We start from the raw sequence: 17,726 nt of genomic DNA on the forward strand, positions 1-17,726 counted from the left end.
TCGTGGCCCCCCTGCCTCCCCTGTTATTTACGCATATGATTATTATTCATTCAATGTATTTCTTCATTGTTTTTCAACACTTCTTAATCACACTTAATATATAAAAAAAGATTTACCACCACCATTTAAAAATGCACAATTTTGAAACATTAAATTAGCAAATATTTTGTATTATTTGTATTTCAAATATGTATTTCCTGTACTCTAAACATCACTTCTACATACAGAAACTTGTTTTTCTTTGCTCTACATCATTATGGTCGCATCATTTTCCTGTGCCACCAGGTTGACGACAGTAAGCAAACAATCATGCGTGACTGTCTAATCCAGTCTCATATCTGGGCCTTTTTCTCATTATATTACATGTTATTTATTCAGTAAACAGTATTAACTGGATAAACATCCTGGTGAGGTGCAGGCAGTTTTTGAAACAAAAAGGCTACTTGTGTCATATCAATTGCAGGCCTATAATAATCATATTTATAAGATAAGTCTGTGTTAAGTGTCATATTCTCATATAGATGGTGGTGGAGGTATGAATGAAGGATCTTTGGGAAGCAGCCGCACACTTCCTCAAAACACAGGCACACCGTCACCATCAAACCTGACGAACTTTACTCCGCTGGACATTTATTGTCCCACCTTTGAAACTTCACTTGAGATAATATTTAACAGCAAAGCCAGAGTACCACATAACTTCAGTGCTGCCCGCGCGTCGAGCCGGCTGGATCGGTGGAGTTGTGATCCGGACGGATTTTGGTTACACACTTCACTGACGCGCAGAAATAATGGTTGGTGGTGGTTTGTTGGTACTCACTCATCGATGTTATGCTGGGGGTGAGCTTCACCTGGAGCTCTTTTGGAGCGGCTTTCTGACTTTTTCTTTTTCTGCACAGGTCTCCGTCGCCAAGGTGCTCCTCGCAGTGTTCGGGGTAGCGGTCGTCGTCATTTTGATCGCGGTTCCCACGGCTATCTTTCTAAACAGTGAGTATTTGCTGTTAAGTGATTCACATGTTGGCATTAATGCATCACTGGTGGTCTGACGCACCGTTAAACAGCAGAAAGAGGGTACATTACGCACGCGTCATTACGCACGGTCCGTTCGGATCGCTGTTAAACGGCACCTCTTTGAATACTGAGAGGAAATGTGAAGATATTCAACTTCAGTTTTGCTTTAATTTAAGAATAAAAACAAACATCTTAATGAAATATGTTTTATTTATTCATTTCATGGCTACATGAGGGCGTCACATCACAATTTAGTTTTGCTGATAAAACACGTGCATGCCTTTAAATAGCTTCATACTCACTCAGCACACTCCATGACAATTCTCATAATTACGCCCTGACGTAAGAAATATTCCACTTGCCATTATCAGCTGCAGCCTTTACAGCACTTACCTTCTTTTATGATGATGATCATAATGTGTGCGTCCGATATCGTATCTGCAACCTGTGACCTTCAACCCTCTGCCGACCTTTTCTAACATGTGCTTCAGAGGGCAATGACGAGAGCAACCAGAGAACTTTCACCCTGGAGGATGCCTTCAACAACACCCTGAAACCAAAGTCCTACAACATGAGGTGGATCTCAGGTGGGAGACAGTCTGTGATCAGAAATAAACCTTGACAGTGGCATTGATTACAGACAGGTGTGTCTGGCTTCTAAACTGTGCATCTGTTTGTGAACTGAGGATGCTTTATTATCTATCAGGGACAGTTGTGTCCTTTGTTCTGGTTACTTATTCACTTAGATTGATCCCCTAATTCAAATCTCACCTGTGTGTGTTCATACACGTGAAGTGTGCATGGGGTTACTTAATATTTAGTAGGTACAACACATGTTTAACTGATGCAGGATATTCATGTTGGTCAGCGTTAAGGAATGCTAAAGTCAATATGAGTTTATGTGATTAGTTAACTTATTATTTGATCATCAGTTAACAAATGTTAACTCACTGTTACACCACACATTAAAGGTTCAGTGTGTAGAATTTAGGGGGATCTATTGGCCAAAATGGGATATGAAGGACGGGTAGACATTCATGGTCACATAACACATTTAACTAAGACTGTAAACATGCTAAACATCAGCATCATTGTGAGCATGTTGCCATGCTAGCATTACTGCCAAAGTCCAACCTCACAGAGCCCCTGGTGTGTCTGTAGACTCTTACTCTTTCCTTTTCTTTTTTTTATCAAATTGTTTATTTTACATACATTTTTCTCATTTTCCTCCACAGATCATGAGTATCTGCACAAGTCCGACGGCGCGGTCACAATCCACAATGTGACTTCTGGAACCTCCTCTAGCTTCTTGAGCAAAGGAACCTTCGTAAGTGATTCAGTGTGCATCTGCGTCCTTCTTCTGTGTCATCGGCAACATAAACCACAAAATAATCCACTTCCCGTTCCATACAAACAGTCGCAGTGTTGTCTGCGCTGACGTGAGCAGGGGCTCGGTGAAACTCTCACAACAGTTTTCTTTTATCCAACACAGGATCAAGTAGGGGCTTATGATTACCAGCTGTCTGCTGACCGCAGCTATGTTGCTTTCATGAGCAACTATAGCAAGGTATGGTGAACATTTATTCACATTAATTCAATGCATATGTAAAGCTCCTGGAGTGATCCACAATGTTTTGTGTTTTTTCTTTTGTTCTTTGTCCCATTAGCTGTGGAGGCATTCATTTACAGCTTCGTATTCACTTTATGACTTGAAAAATGAGTAAGTACCCTAACTATGGACGGTCCAATTCATGCACTTATGATAATTCAATGCACTCAGTTGGAAGCATCCATCAACATGTCTATGTTTTGCATGCAAAGTAGATTATTTTATGTTTCTTGCAAAATACATACTAGTACAGCAGTTGTAGAGTATACGTTACGGAGAAGTAATGCCGGTTTTGTCTTTTTTTTAACTTCATTTCAGCAAATTTCTTACATCTGACATTCCTCATGAAGTTCAGTACTTTTCCTGGGCTCCTGTAGGGAACAAACTGGTAAGCTTGGACGCACAAACGATTGGTTATGTATACATAAGTTTGAGCGACAGTTGGGCTTTGAAGTGGGTGACCAAGTGGCGATCAAGCACACCTTTCACAAACACTAAAGCAGAGCACAATGGGTTCAAAGTAGGGTCTTTTCTGAAGGTTTGTATTTGTGTTCTCATTGTATTTTCAGGCCTATGTTTGGGATAATAATGTCTATGTAAAGACCAGCCCTGTGTCGAAGCCAGAACAAGTCACTTTCAACGGCGAGTATAATGTGATCTTGAATGGGATCCCGGACTGGGTCTATGAGGGTGAGTAGCAGATGTTCATAATTCATGTCAAACTATAAAGCCTGTTCACACATGGTATTAATGCCTGGATTTGGATAATGACATCTGATCCACAGACCTTTGCATTTACACCTGGTAATAATAAGATGGCTCCTCATCCGCCATGTTGCTAGTTATAACTCCAATTTGGATTCTGGACACCTTTCAAGATTGATCACAATCCAAAATTGTCAGATCGTCCACCACTAATTAAACCTCAGCCTGACCCTGACTGAAGTCCTGAATCCTAACTCAGCTTCACACTTTCCCCCTTCCAGAGGAAATGTTTTCATCCCATCAGGGCTTCTGGTGGTCACCTGGAGGGAAGCACCTGGCCTATATTGAGACCAATGACACCGAGGTCCACATCATAGAGTACACATGGTACGGTGATGAACAGTACCCCAGCACTGTTTCCATTCCATATCCAAAGGTGAGACAGCGATGCATGGCTTGTTTGACTCTAACATGCTTGTACTTGGTTCCTTGTATTGTTGCTTGTCAGTAAACGGTGTACGCTGAGTTCAGACTTGGTCAGCATAATATTTATTATCTGTATCCCGTGTTCTTTTCTTGTGCAGCCAGGTACTCCCAACCCTGTTGTGAAACTGTTTGTTGTGGACACCGATAACGTGACGGACATTACTGAGGTTGTAGTTCCAGCCGCATTCAGCTCGAGGTAATGAAACAGTTTCTATTACGCTGTTAAACTTTGTATCGGACTATTCCATTCTGCTATCAGGGAGTGACATCATAAACAGAGTGTCATAATTTGCTTTATTTCTTTCTTGCTTACAGTGAGCATTACTTGGCCACTGTCACTTGGGTGACAGATGTACGTATTGCTGTCCAGTGGCTGAAGAGACTCCAACAACACCTCATCCTTCAGATCTACGATTTTAATGGATCTGCATGGAATCCTGTTGAGGTAAAGCTTGATGTTATGAACAGGTATTATTGTTTTATGTACATCAGACCAAAATATGACATGACATTCACCATTTTCACAGCAATTGAACCTACATACAACAATACTTTTAAGGAAGGATAACTACACCTTGGTTAGGTTTAGGAAAAGATCATGGTCTCAGTTAAAAAAGGTACATTATTCACATAAGTTACATTTTGTACACAAGCATGTAACTACCAGAAAGCAAAGATGAGGTTGGGATAGATGGGTGGGGAGTGACCCAAGACCTTCACACGGGTGAAGAGTTTAACTCAAACCATGATTTCCTTCTCTTTCCTGCCATTGTTAAATATCTCAAGATTGTCAGAGGAAATGGAAATAGGATGCTACCTTGTGTTGAACCTTGTGTCTTGTGTTGACCAATTAAATTGCAATCTTATGTGTGTTAATTTGGTAGAATTAATGTCTTGTGGAGCTGGATCACGACCACAAACATAGCTCGTCTATTCGTTCTAAATTGCCCTAAATTAAATGTACCCACACATAAATGAGATTACATAAATGAGATACAATGACATTTTTTAAGGTCTATTTTTAAAAAATATTCAAATTTCCATGTGTACATGAAAGAGTTAATGGCAGATGTGTCTTCTTCAGCAAATGTAATGACTCATGCTAGCTAGCAAGTATGTAAACTTAGACACAGTGGTGTTTCAGGTTAATGCTAATATCAGCATGCTAAAATGCTTGTGTTGACAATGATAAAATGCTGATGTTTAGTGGGTATGATGTTTATCACGTTTACGATCTTAGTTTACCATATGTTAGCATGCTAACGTTTAGTGATTAGCACTAAACACAAAGTAGGGCCTACGTATGTTGAGATATTTCACTTGGTCAGTGAAGATTTTCACCTGCTGGTTGCATTAAATAAAGATCATCAGTCATTAGTCTTTATCCTCTACCACAAATGTCAGTGCAAAATTTCACGAGAATCCCTTCAATAGTGTCTGGACCGAAATTGTGGATCACTTGACAGAACAACATTTTTAAGGTAATATGAGGCTTCGGCAGTCTGAGTTAATCAAATCAAGTGGGTAAGTTAGGTTATATGAGTGAAAATCCCTCTTACTATCCCTCCACCTGAGCACAGCAAAGAAACATTTAGGGAAACCAGACAACTTTGGAAGGTACCCATTTGTTTTGGCTAAATGAGACTGTTTCATATATAACATAGATTAACTCAGAGCCTTTGAAATGCGATTTTGCCGCCATCTTTTACATTGGAAACACATTATTTTAAATTGATCTGAATTTAGCTACCTGACATATACGTAACAATATCTATACTGTAAACTTAACAATATTGAACATCTCTTTTCTTGGCTCCTTTTCACAAACTCTTGCTCTTCACTACTAGTGGTGGTATCCACCTGAAAGTCACTCTGTTGTTGATTTAACCTGTTAAACTGCAAACGTTTTAGCTTAAAGCAGTGAGGCTTCATACAGCATTTCAGTTAATAGCAGCAGCTTCAATGACATTCATCTGTGTAAAAATGTTTCACGTGTTACAGCAGCCTGCTGGTGGAAATTCCCTATTAGCTTTCTAAATTCAGTTCTGGCTTTAAACTGATAAGGTCGGTATATTGTTATATTATATAGCTGTAATGTAATTAAGTACAGCTATAAAAAACAATTCTATTTCTTTTACAGCATCTGGAGGTGATCACTCCCAACGGTTGGGTTGGGCGGGTATGTACAAGCACCAAATGTGAATTAATCCACTGCTGAAAATAATCCCACAACAAATGCACTGTTTCCTGTTCCTGTTTCTGTTGGGCTAATAAACTTGTTCTTCCTAGTTCTCTCCACCGGAACCAGTTTTTGCCGCAGACAACAGCTATTATCTGTTGAAGAGCGACACCAATGGGTACAAGCACATCCATCATGTGGTCGGGGTAGGTAGATAGAGGTAGTCCAGTGCCACACTGGCAAAATCAATTTTCATGAGTCTTGCACGTTATTACAGAAACACAATGCCAAATATCCTTTATAATTTTTTTTCGGTAACATGAGTTTTCCGACTCATTCATGCAGGGCAAAGCTACACCAATCACTTCTGGAAACTGGGAGGTCACTGACATTCTGAAAGTAACTGCAGACAGTGTGTAAGTTGGAAAGTCTTGCATCGTCTGCATACAGCTGTATAAACATGTGTAAATGATGTCCCATGTGTTCAACTCCTCAGTTACTATAGTCCGCTCATTCATCCCAATTATTCCACAGATATTATTCAAGTAACGAAGAGGGTGGCAGGCCAGGAGGAAGGAATGTTTACAAGTAAGGGTTTTTATTTTTCAGTTTTATTATTTTTGTTTTTCATTTGAAGACATGACGTGTGATCAAGAAGCATTTCCATTGACTAACAGCGTTTATGTGCGTCAGGTGGACTAAACAAGGGACACGCGGGACAAAAGCCTGTCTGACTTGTGGGATACGTGGAGAAGACTGTCTTTGGAACTCAGCCTACTTCAGCCACGGTGCTTCCTTCTACCGTATGAGCTGCAGTGGTTAGTTATGCTTTTATTTTCTTCCCCTTTCTGATTTTTGCAATATATCACTGTCTTTATGATATATATACAGTATATATGTATGTATTTTATTAAAAGTAGATACCAACTGACTAAATATTATTTTATTTTACACAAAGGTCCTGGCATTCCTTACCATTCTATCATTGATAACCGGAATAATAAAGGTAATCCACAAATTGGTTAGTAAACCAAAAATTGTACCCATGAGAAAACATTACATTAACCAGCTGTGTGTATTTCTACTTGTAGAGAAAACAGTTTTGGAGAACAATGAGGATTTTAAAGGCCTAATATCTGACATAGCAATGCCCACAATGCTTCGAGACAGCATCAAACTTTATGGATTTGGTGAGTTAATTCAACAGTTACTAACAGTATATATTTTACCAGTGGTGGGAATTAACTGAGTATATTTTCTCAAGTATTGTATTTAATTACACATTTGAGGTTTCAACTTTATTTCACTTTACACCTCTGCTCCACTATATTTCAGAGAGAAATGTTATACTTTTTACTCCACTATATTTACCTGAGAGCTATCGTTATAGTTGCGATTGAGCGTATTTCACAAGTGTTTAATGTCATATGCACACTAAGGAAACATGTTTCCCTGTACAATGAAATTCTTCCTTTGCTGTCCACAGAGTGCCAACAATGTAAAAAGAAATATATACAACAAAAATATACAAAATAAAGCAATTTTAAAAGGCAGCATGTGAAAAATAAAGAAAAAAGCAACAATAATAATAATAATAAATTAATAAAACAGTGCAAAATGTCAAACTATTCCTTCATTTTTCACAAAAAGCAAAGATAAAAGACATGTAACAACATTTTTTAATTGGTGTAGCACAACTTTGTCTTTTCTTCTTTTCCACCCCATTTATCTCATGACCCTTTGTGAAAATAAATCTTTCCTCCACAACTTTTTAAATTATTTTCTATGGACTTTTTGACAGATCTCCAGTACCAGATGTTTTTGCCTCCAGGATTTGATAAATCCAAGAAGTACCCTTTACTGATAGATGTGTAAGGATTTATCAATAGAATTAAATATAAGGCCAATGCTTTTCAAAATAAGTGCAATAAACAAACAATAACCTGGTGAATTTTGCCCTTTCAACCTTCCAGGTATGCTGGTCCCTGCAGTCAAAAAGCAGACTACCTCTACAGGGTGAGCTGGTCCACCTACCTGGCCAGCACTGAGAAAATCATCGTCGCCAGCTTTGACGGAAGAGGAAGCGGTTTCCAAGGCGACAAGTTAATGCACGCAATCTACAAACGCCTGGGAACCTATGAGGTGGAAGATCAGATAAGAGCAGCCAGGTAAGGAGAGCGAGAAGCAGTTTAGACAAGTCAATGCATCTCCCGCTCAAACAAACAGCTTCATGCTCTCTGTTTCCCAGAAAAGCTTGATGAAACTGGCTTTGACTTGTTTCTGGGGTTAAAATGCACCCGGGTGTACACAAACATACTCACAGGAAATGCCATTAGCACCACCAAGTGACAACAACAATCAGAATGCCTTTGTCCAGTTGTTATCCTTTTAATTTTACTGTCTTTAACTGAGATGATTGTCTTTTTTTTTGTATTTTAGGGAATTCATTGACATGGGCTTCATTGACAAAGACAGAATTGCTATTTGGGGCTGGGTAAGTTGTCAAGAAGTGAATCATATTTGCTCATGTCGCATGTGTACTTCATGACTCAGAGGGCAGTAAATTGCTCTCAAAACAAGTTAATGTTTGACCCCTATGTCAGCGCGATTGGTCTTTACTCAAGGGTTATGGTTAAGATGAGCTGTTTCTCTTTCACAGTCTTATGGTGGATACGTGACGTCAATGGCCCTGGGATCTGGAAGTGGAGTTTTCAAATGTGGAATGGCAGTCGCTCCAGTTTCCAAATGGATCTATTATGGTAGTATTTGTCTTTTTGAGCAAATTTTTCAAGTGAACAACCTTTCCAGACCTTGTACACTTCAATGACATACAATGTCTGTGATTATTGTTTATTCCAGATTCCATCTACACAGAGCGCTACATGATGCAGCCTTCAGAGAACAAAGCTTTCTACGAGGTAAGTTTCATACACTGATAATAAACTCTCATCTCTTGTATCAGAATGTCATTATTAGTTTTCCTATTGCTTATGGTCGGTAATAAACACAAATGTAATTGCGTGCAGAACTCAACAGTAACAGAGAGGGCCAAGAATTTCCATTCAGTGCAGTACCTGCTGGTTCATGGAACAGCTGACGGTGAGTTAAAGGAGCCTTTATTTATTCAAGTATTTGTTTGATATTTTTCTGCATTTATGTGTTATGTGTTACAGTAATACAGATCACATGTTATATATGGTTTCTCGTAAAGCCAGATAACTATACATTTCACAAGTTAAAATTGGCATGGAGGTCAAGGACATGTGTGTGCATGTGAATTGGCTATGGGAGTGGGCGTGACAATGGGAGGGGCCTCTCGCAGAAACTCAGTTTTCTGGTTTCTAGCCAGTTTGGGATTTCAACCACACACTCTCTTTGCTATTGGTTCAAAGTTCACCAAGAATGAACTCAACGTGAAGCCAAAATTTGCTTCTCAAAGATTATGATAATGATTATGATATTGTGTGACTGTGGCCTATATAACATGTGTGAAGGTACCCTATAACAATTCACACACACAACATTTTTTGTTGTATGCATTTGAATGCGTGATTGTGCTGATGCTGAGCATTACTGATTGCAGCTTTTGCATGTTTATGCTTGTTTTGTTGTTCATTTTTACGTAAGTTTCACTACATAAAAATGTAATTTATGTTTACTTGACCTAGTGAAAACAATGCGACAATGTGAAAGATGAAGCTCATGGTGATGAACCTACAGGGCATTATCACCGTAACAAGGCAGGCATCTGTTTACCCCTGATTCAAGTCTTTATGCTACAGTAAGCTATGCTAACCATCTGTTGGCAGTAGCTTCACATTTGATGTAAGAGTGTCAAAAGTGTAAAAGAATCAATCTTCTTATCTAACTCTCACCAATAATGCAAATAAGCATATTTCCCAAAATGTTGAACTACTCCTTTAAATTTTTTACGCAGATACTCATTGTGTCCAGAAAAGTATTTGTTATGGTTTTGTTGACCTTTAGTCCTTCAGATCAAACTTCCTCCTGACAAACACTTTCATGAAAGTAGTGATAGAGTATGTGTTTAATTTGCAGTGGATAGTCAGGTTCTGTGGTCAACCAACAAAGGCATCTGACATGAAAGGCCTGGTTATTTAAATGTTGTCATTGTTGTGTTTTCCAGACAATGTTCATTTCCAGCAGGCAGCAGAGATCTCTGAAGCTCTGGTGGAGGAGCAGGTGGACTTTGAGGCGATGGTGAGTAATCAGGACAATCAAAAAAGGAATCACTGGAACCCTTTATTTGTATGAAGAAGTCTAGACTAGACCTTGCTGATAAGATGTGCATAAAAATCCTGGACATTTTGCTTAATGGTACGGAAGCCCGAAGGGCCATGCATTCATACATTTTATTTCCTCCGTTTTCCCGTGATAACGAGTTAATTTCATTTGTTTTCTCGAGATCTCGAGTTATTATCTCGAAATAACAACTGCCGTTTTCCCGAGATAACGGGATAATTTTCTCGAGATCTCGAGATAAAGAAACTTTGTTTTCCCGAGATAACGATATAATTAATTCGAGATCTCGGGATAATGACTGTGATATGATAGGCCTGAGATTATGGAGATGCCCGGGACCTTGTATCTCGAGTTATTATCTCGAAATAACAACTGCCGTTTTCCCGAGATAACGGGATAATTTTCTCGAGATCTTGAGATAACGAAACTTTGTTTTCCCGAGATAACGATATAATTAATTCGAGATCTCGGGATAATGACTGTGATATGATAGGCCTGAGATTATGGAGATGCCCGGGACCTTGTAGCTGGTCAGCTATGTAGTTAACGACGACATCAGGCTCACTTAGATTGCGCCGCCGATATAGCTGAAGCCTTGCTAACCTCTTTTTAGATTACGCACACTAACGTGTATATTATCTGTAATAGCAAGGCATAATGCTATTTCAGCCTGTGTCAGGCCTTGATTGAAAAGATATATGACGCCGTGATCGATATGCTCCTGCTCCTCTGACATTGCTACACTGAATGATGTTTCCTGCAGTGATTTAATATACTACACTATTGTTTTGTTTTCTTAAGATCTCAAATTGATTATATCGTTATCTCGGGAAAATAAAGTTTCGTTATCTCGAGATCTCGAGAAAATTATCCCGTTTTCTCGGGAAAACGGCAGTTGTTATTTCGAGATAATAACTTGAGATCTCAAGAAAACAAATGAAATTAACTCGTTATCATGGGAAAACGGAGGAAATAAAATGAATGAATGCATGGCCCTTTAGAGCTTCCGTATAATGGGGCTTAATATTAGAATATTAATGAACTTTTTGCATTCTTCTCTCAGTGGTACACAGACAAGGATCATGGGCTCACCGGTGCTGCCTATCCACACGTCTACACCCACATGACTCACTTCCTGCAGAGGTGCTTTGCATGAGGTCCACTGGATCACCAAGATCTCTTTTCACTGCTTATGTGAATTAAATTAATCTGCTTTGGGATAACGGTTGTAATTGTTAATGCAGGCTTGATTGTTAGAACGCCAAATGTCTTGAGCAGAAATGTGATGAGTCCAAAGCTGTCCAAGTCATAATGTCATTCTGTGTCTGTCTTTTGTTGTATATTATATATTCAGTGAGAAACAAGCAGCTACTAAAAAGTTGTAATATTATATTATTATTATATTATATTTACTTATAACACATCTTCATGATTGTTTTTTTGGGGTGGGGGTATGTGTTTATTTGTTTCATAAATTAAGAGGTCATTACTTGACCGATGTAATAATGTTCTGTCAAACTGTAAAGATACTACTTTGACATGAAGAGCTTTAAAATAATGTATTAAATTATGAAACATAATACACCACAGTAATTTTATACCTTTTTAGTAATTTTTTGAGATTGTTGATGTCTGATATAATGGTTGTTTTTGTAAAATAATAAAGAATAAAATAATGAGGAATGTTTTTGTTTGAAATATCTTGTGTTTCATTTGATTTTAAGGAGAATTAGCAGAGTGATGACAGCATTTATTGTTGAACTTCCTAACATAACTAATAATGCAGCTCTGCAAGGCTGTACAGTACCGTGCTACACACTACTAACATTTTAAGGGATGCACTAGCTGAAACCTTTACAATGTTGGCATAAGTTACAACTTAAATCTTAGACCTAGCCCTTAGTAGGTGTAAAGGCCTCTGTAAAATAAGGTGGGATAACATGGACGATGCAGAGGAGCGAATCAGTTAAATATTTTGTCTTGGTCAAACTTATTTTAATACTTTGTCTTAGTTTAGGCCTCCGTAGACTACCCTTTAGTTGCTGTTTGGCGATTAGCATTAGCTATCATTAGCCGTTAGCCTCATAGTTAAGTGTTCAAAAGCAATGGCTACGAGAAACAACACTGCATTAAAATATTGTGTCAGATATTGAAAACCTAATTTTCCGCGACAAGATTTTGGTTAGTTTGGAGTTTATGCTAGTGTAGTTGAGATTAGCCGGATGTCTACATACAACTACGTACAATACAACATTCAGTATCAAACTAGTACCTGCAAAGATAAGGGAACTCCCAATAGCCTCCACTGTAGCCTTATTTTGTCTTTAGTAATACTACAAATAGCCTACAAATTAGCATGCTAACACACCAAAGACTTAGCATGTGAACACACTAAACAATGATGGTTAAAATGTTTGCATGCCAATGTTAGCATTTAGCCGAAATCACTGTCTGCTAGCACAGATCTGCTAGCATGGCTGTAGACTTCTTGAGGAATGAATTGAGGTTAAATGATGACAAGTATGTCTACTACACGATTAAGCTTAGCATTAGGCTACTGATAATAGGGCTCAGTAGGCTAATGTGTCATTCTATTGAATAAAGTTTTGGTTTATGGGAATTTTCCGATCATATAACAGAGAAATATTGCGTTATGTCAGTCTTAACACCCTGCTGATAGCTCTTTCTCTCTCTCAACACATTTACTACGTGGGACTGTATGCGAGTCATATACATGAACGTGTATTTTCACAGGGCGTCAATCTTTATTGATCAATGGCCCTTGTAAAAATGGAGATAACTGCCACTGATGCAGAAAGCCGTCAATTTTTCCCACCTTTTAAATTTGATCGGAAAGAATCCACAAATACTGACTCACCTCCCAGATATGACAGCACACATATCATTTCCTATCATGATGACACAGTAGCACATTAAAGCATCTACCTTACTTTCTGTTTAACAGGATGAGCCGCCGATGTTTGATCTTAACACCTAAGTAGCAGCTGGCATCACGCATGAATAGCACCTTTCCTCTTGGCTTGTTGATTCGGCAGATGAGACAGGGCCCGTGTCTAATGGGTTGAGAGTAACAGGTGGACCTGGCCGAGTGGTAAACTTGTCCCACCTGAGCGGGCCCGTCCTCCTCCTCCTATTACAGTATATAAGACAACAAAGTTAGAGAGGAGGGTTAGATTCACACAGAGGAACTAACAGCAGCGCTCTTTGGAAAGAAAGAAGAAAAAGGTGAGTTTTGTTTTGTCACAATGGTGAAACTTCTTTACCTTTAGCTTTTCTGATGCTATATGCAAACTCTTTCTATGTGTGTGTGTGTGTGTGTGTGTGTGTGTGTGTTGTTGTGTGGCGCAGGTATAACCATGAAAAGCATCCACTCCCTGGCTGGTATCCTTCTGGTCCTCGGCTTCATCCAGAGCAGCTGGCAGGTTCCTCTGCTCGAGGCTGATGACAGCTCAAGGTACAGAAATCACATCTAGACTAATGAGGCTGGAGGATGGAAATAGAAAGTTCTCTGTCACAAAAATGGTCTTAAATCTGACTGAATCATAATTACATTTTAGGTAAAGGTGGGTTGAGAGGGAGATTTTCAAATATGAGAGAACTTTACATGTATGATGATCAATCACCTGTGGCCAAACTGCCGACACGTTGATCTATAATCTGCGAATAATCAGAAAAATCATGACAGTAAAAGCATTTCTCAGGTGAATTTTATTATTGAATGGACCCGAATATATTACAAATAAAGAGGATGAAATATTTTAGCTATGGATAAGATCTTTTTTGAAAACCTATAGATAGTAAAGGCATAAAGTCAAGTCGCTGTCTCAGTTAAAACAGAAGATGATATACTGTAATGTTTTCCTGTCATTCACTTTTACTTCAAAGAATATAAATTTCTAATTTTTCATAAATGTTGGAAGGCTGTTGTACAAAATAAGCACAAATTGTACAGAAACAAAAATGGGAGATAGAATTGAAAATTAGAAATTGATGCTGCTCAAACCTGTGGTGAGGAAGATGAAACATTTTTAAAGATTATTTTTATTATTCAAAATAAATATAGTAAATACGAGTTATCTTAAGTGTTATGGACAAATCTGTGCAAATGTAAGCTCTATCCTGGGAAACTTCCATGGGAAATTTCTGTGGATGCATATTTTATGTTGTAACTGCTTTTTAAATAATGGGTAAAAATAACTAAACTGGAAAAAAACATTTTTACATTTTCCCTTTAATTTATTGCTTTTCTTCGACTTTATTAGAATTACTACTATTTCTTTTTATTAGTAGTATGGAGTGATTCCCCACTATAATATCAACATCAGTTTAAACATGATGATTTGGAATATGTATGTATATGAATGTATATGTATATATATGTAAAATATGAATTGTATAAACTGACCTGTGTGATTCTCCTACTATGTTTTCCCTCCTGTAGTTTCGAGGCGGACGACACATTAGGCGACGGGCAGAAGGAGCTGTCGAACATGAAGAGACACTCGGAGGGAACTTTCTCAAACGACTACAGCAAATACCTGGAGGACAGGAAGGCGCAGGACTTTATCCAGTGGCTGATGAACAACAAGAGGAGCGGGTAAGGGTGGGATCAAAGAAACAATTATCATCACAATTAGAGATTTTGCTTTTAAATTTGGAGTTGTTTGGCCACACTTCTTGAACAATGAAGTTATATCCAACCTCAAAGTGTTAGAAGTAAAAACTCTTTTATACTTGAGTTAAAGTACCAGTAGTACCATGTACAAATACTCCATTACAAGCCTGACCCCTGCATTGGACCTTAAGTATGCAGTACATGTTTTGACTGCTACATGAAATATTCCAGGCGTCCTCACTGAGTCTCTCTTTGTGTTTTCAGTGCTGCAGAGAAGCGCCACGCAGACGGGACCTTCACCAGCGACGTGAGCTCCTACCTCAAGGACCAGCTAATCAAAGACTTTGTCGCCAGGCTCAAGTCTGGACAAGTCAGAAGAGAGTAGGCTGTCCCTCCTTCCTCCTCCTCCTCCTCCTCCTCCTCCTACAGTGCCAAAATCCCACAATCAATCCACCGTGATGAGAGAGACAGAGAGCTAACCAATCGTCAGCTTCTTGTGCCACTTGTTTCCTTTCTTTGCTTTTTTTTCCCCTCGATGTTCCTTGTTGTGTTTGTGCTAAAATAAATCACCTGAACTTTTCTCACTGCGTTGATTGATTATCTTTACTGTGCGAGATGATTTTTATTTTTTGACACGAGCAGACAATGCACCAATCACCAAATGATCACAGCGACAAAAATGTCATCACCAATCAGGAGAATCATAAAAAGATGATGTTCTGATGGTCATATATCAGAGGCCAAGTGGCACGTTGCATTATGTGCCTGTGTACATGCTCAGATCTGAAATGGAGAGGCGGGGTGAAACGTTCAGCAGGAGGCATGTAGACGGGAGCTTCACCAGTGATGTGAACAAGGTGCTGGACTCCATGGCGGCTAAGGAATATTTACTCTGGGTCATGACCTCCAAGCCTTCAGGGGAGAGGTAAAACTGAGTCACACGGCTCATCTGATATGTAACAGGAATGCTAGGCTTGGTGTGATTGTGGTTTTCTCTCTTTTGCAGTAAGAAAAGACAAGCGGACCAATGAGACGCTCCGGGACTCCCTCTGTGCTGCACACTAAGCCATATTCAAGAGGAATAGAAAGCCATACAGCTTTGGATGTAATTGTTTTAAAGTCTTTTTTTACTTAAGTATGTGATGCAGACATATAAAATCTGCCCCTCGTCCATAGTTCTTATGGTGCACCAGAGAGAAGACATGAGATTGAGAGCATATTTTTTTCTACCAGTTTAAATTATTTTCTATATTTATGATGTAAAAAGAACACAAATCTCAGGTTTAGAGGCCTATAGAAAAAAAAACACATAGCGTAGTTGGTTTTCATTGCATATTATAAATCCGCTCTGCAAAATAAAGTTTTTCATTGTGTGTTTGTGGCATTATTTTTATGCTGATAGACATTTGTTGGGGACTATTTTCAGCGGTGGATTAATACACATTTGACTCTCCAGTGAGTGTTTCCAACAGCAGGACGGCGTATGTGGGACTGAGTTTCTGAATTTCCGAAATTACACGCAACGTGCACCAAAGATGCACATTCAAGTTAACTGTTTTTTGTCCAGCCAAAAGTTCAAAACCTAAAGATATTCAGTTCACAATCTGCAAAAAAGATATATAAAAGCAGCAAATCATCCCAAATATGAAGCTGAAACTAGATCATGATTTGCATTTTTGCTTGAACCAATTAAAAAAAATAGCTACTCATGACTGACCTTATGATTGTTCGACCAATAGATCCAACTCTTGTCAAATGTTTACGAAAAATAAAATAATAACAGTAAAGTAAGAAAATAACTGCATTTTGTTCTGTGTGGTAGTGAAACAAAGTTACGTTTAAGTTACTCTAAGTATTCCTACTTTGCACTAGATACTCTGCCTGAGGTTTTATTTCATGCCACTGCATTTAAAGGGAAATACTGTTCTTTTTAGTGCACATATATTACTACATTGTAATTTATCTGTTTGATTACATTTTGTACTAATAATCTGAATCTGCAAATTAACAAGAGACATACAGTAAATATGGTGGAGTAAAGAGTGCAGTGCTTTCCTCTGAAATGTACTGGAGTAGAAGTATGAAGTAGCAGGAAATTGAAATACTCAAATCAAATACAAGTATGTCAAAACTGTACCTAAGTCTGATGCTTTCCACCATTCTCCTACCTTGATTATTTACTGTATGTATTTCTATGAATACAGAACTTTTACTTGTAGTGGAGTATTTGTACTTTAGGGATCTGACTCCATTGCAGTCTGTCTAGACAGACTGGACACAGTGGATGAGATATATGACTCGGTATAATGGAAATAGATAAAGAAATAAAATTAGCTCGTACACACAATTTACTGCAACTTTCAATTATTATTCATTCAAATTGTAAACTTACATTCTTATCTTCTCTCAGCAGTCATTTCATGTAATCCGAGTTATCTCCTGGGATCAGGAAAAAGCCACAACACAATACAAAACCAGCCTGCAGGAGGTGCAACAGATTCCTGCTACTGTTTCTGATTCATGCAGCCATTTTAAACAGGGATGGTGGTCTCTCCGGGAGCATCACAGGTCAGAGATACAGGCCTGTAGCCTGTATCTTTGCCATATGGAGGCTAGAGGAGCTTCAGCCTGAGGGTGCAGGGGGGCTCTCTGCTCTCTATCTCCTCATGAGGCCAAAGACATGGAGCTCCTGAGGTCAAAGGTGGAGAGGGAGCCAGTAACCACACACTGAAGCTGGAGAGCTGTGAAGAACGACTCTGGGGAAATACAGGATGATACAATATTGAAAAAATATCTACATACAGTGCGAGAATTGGCGATCCTATGGACAAGAACAAACT

At 38.7% G+C, this 17,726-nt stretch overlaps 2 protein-coding genes across 2 annotated transcripts; both read left to right on the forward strand.

Moving 5' to 3' along the window:
• The first annotated feature begins 575 nt into the window (after positions 1-575).
• LOC140992303 (dipeptidyl peptidase 4-like) lies at positions 576-11,948 on the forward strand. Its single transcript, XM_073462608.1, has 26 exons — positions 576-791; positions 897-984; positions 1,500-1,595; positions 2,244-2,335; positions 2,501-2,575; positions 2,676-2,728; positions 2,936-3,005; positions 3,187-3,307; positions 3,604-3,758; positions 3,907-4,004; positions 4,124-4,253; positions 5,949-5,987; positions 6,098-6,193; positions 6,333-6,403; positions 6,522-6,575; positions 6,681-6,805; positions 6,946-6,993; positions 7,079-7,177; positions 7,789-7,858; positions 7,961-8,155; positions 8,427-8,481; positions 8,647-8,746; positions 8,847-8,905; positions 9,014-9,086; positions 10,135-10,208; positions 11,314-11,948. The coding sequence occupies exons 1-26, from the start codon at positions 789-791 to the stop codon at positions 11,404-11,406; spliced, it is 2,232 nt and encodes a 743-aa protein (XP_073318709.1). The 5' UTR covers positions 576-788; the 3' UTR covers positions 11,407-11,948.
• Positions 11,949-13,457: 1,509 nt separating this feature from the next.
• Positions 13,458-15,917, forward strand: LOC140992079 (glucagon-1-like). The gene is made up of 6 exons (XM_073462318.1): positions 13,458-13,496; positions 13,620-13,725; positions 14,713-14,868; positions 15,151-15,267; positions 15,668-15,811; positions 15,893-15,917. The coding sequence occupies exons 2-6, from the start codon at positions 13,628-13,630 to the stop codon at positions 15,915-15,917; spliced, it is 540 nt and encodes a 179-aa protein (XP_073318419.1). The 5' UTR covers positions 13,458-13,496; positions 13,620-13,627.
• The last annotated feature ends 1,809 nt before the right edge of the window (positions 15,918-17,726 follow it).

This window comes from Pagrus major, chromosome 24 (assembly GCF_040436345.1).
Source record: "Pagrus major chromosome 24, Pma_NU_1.0".
NCBI lineage: Eukaryota > Metazoa > Chordata > Actinopteri > Spariformes > Sparidae > Pagrus > Pagrus major.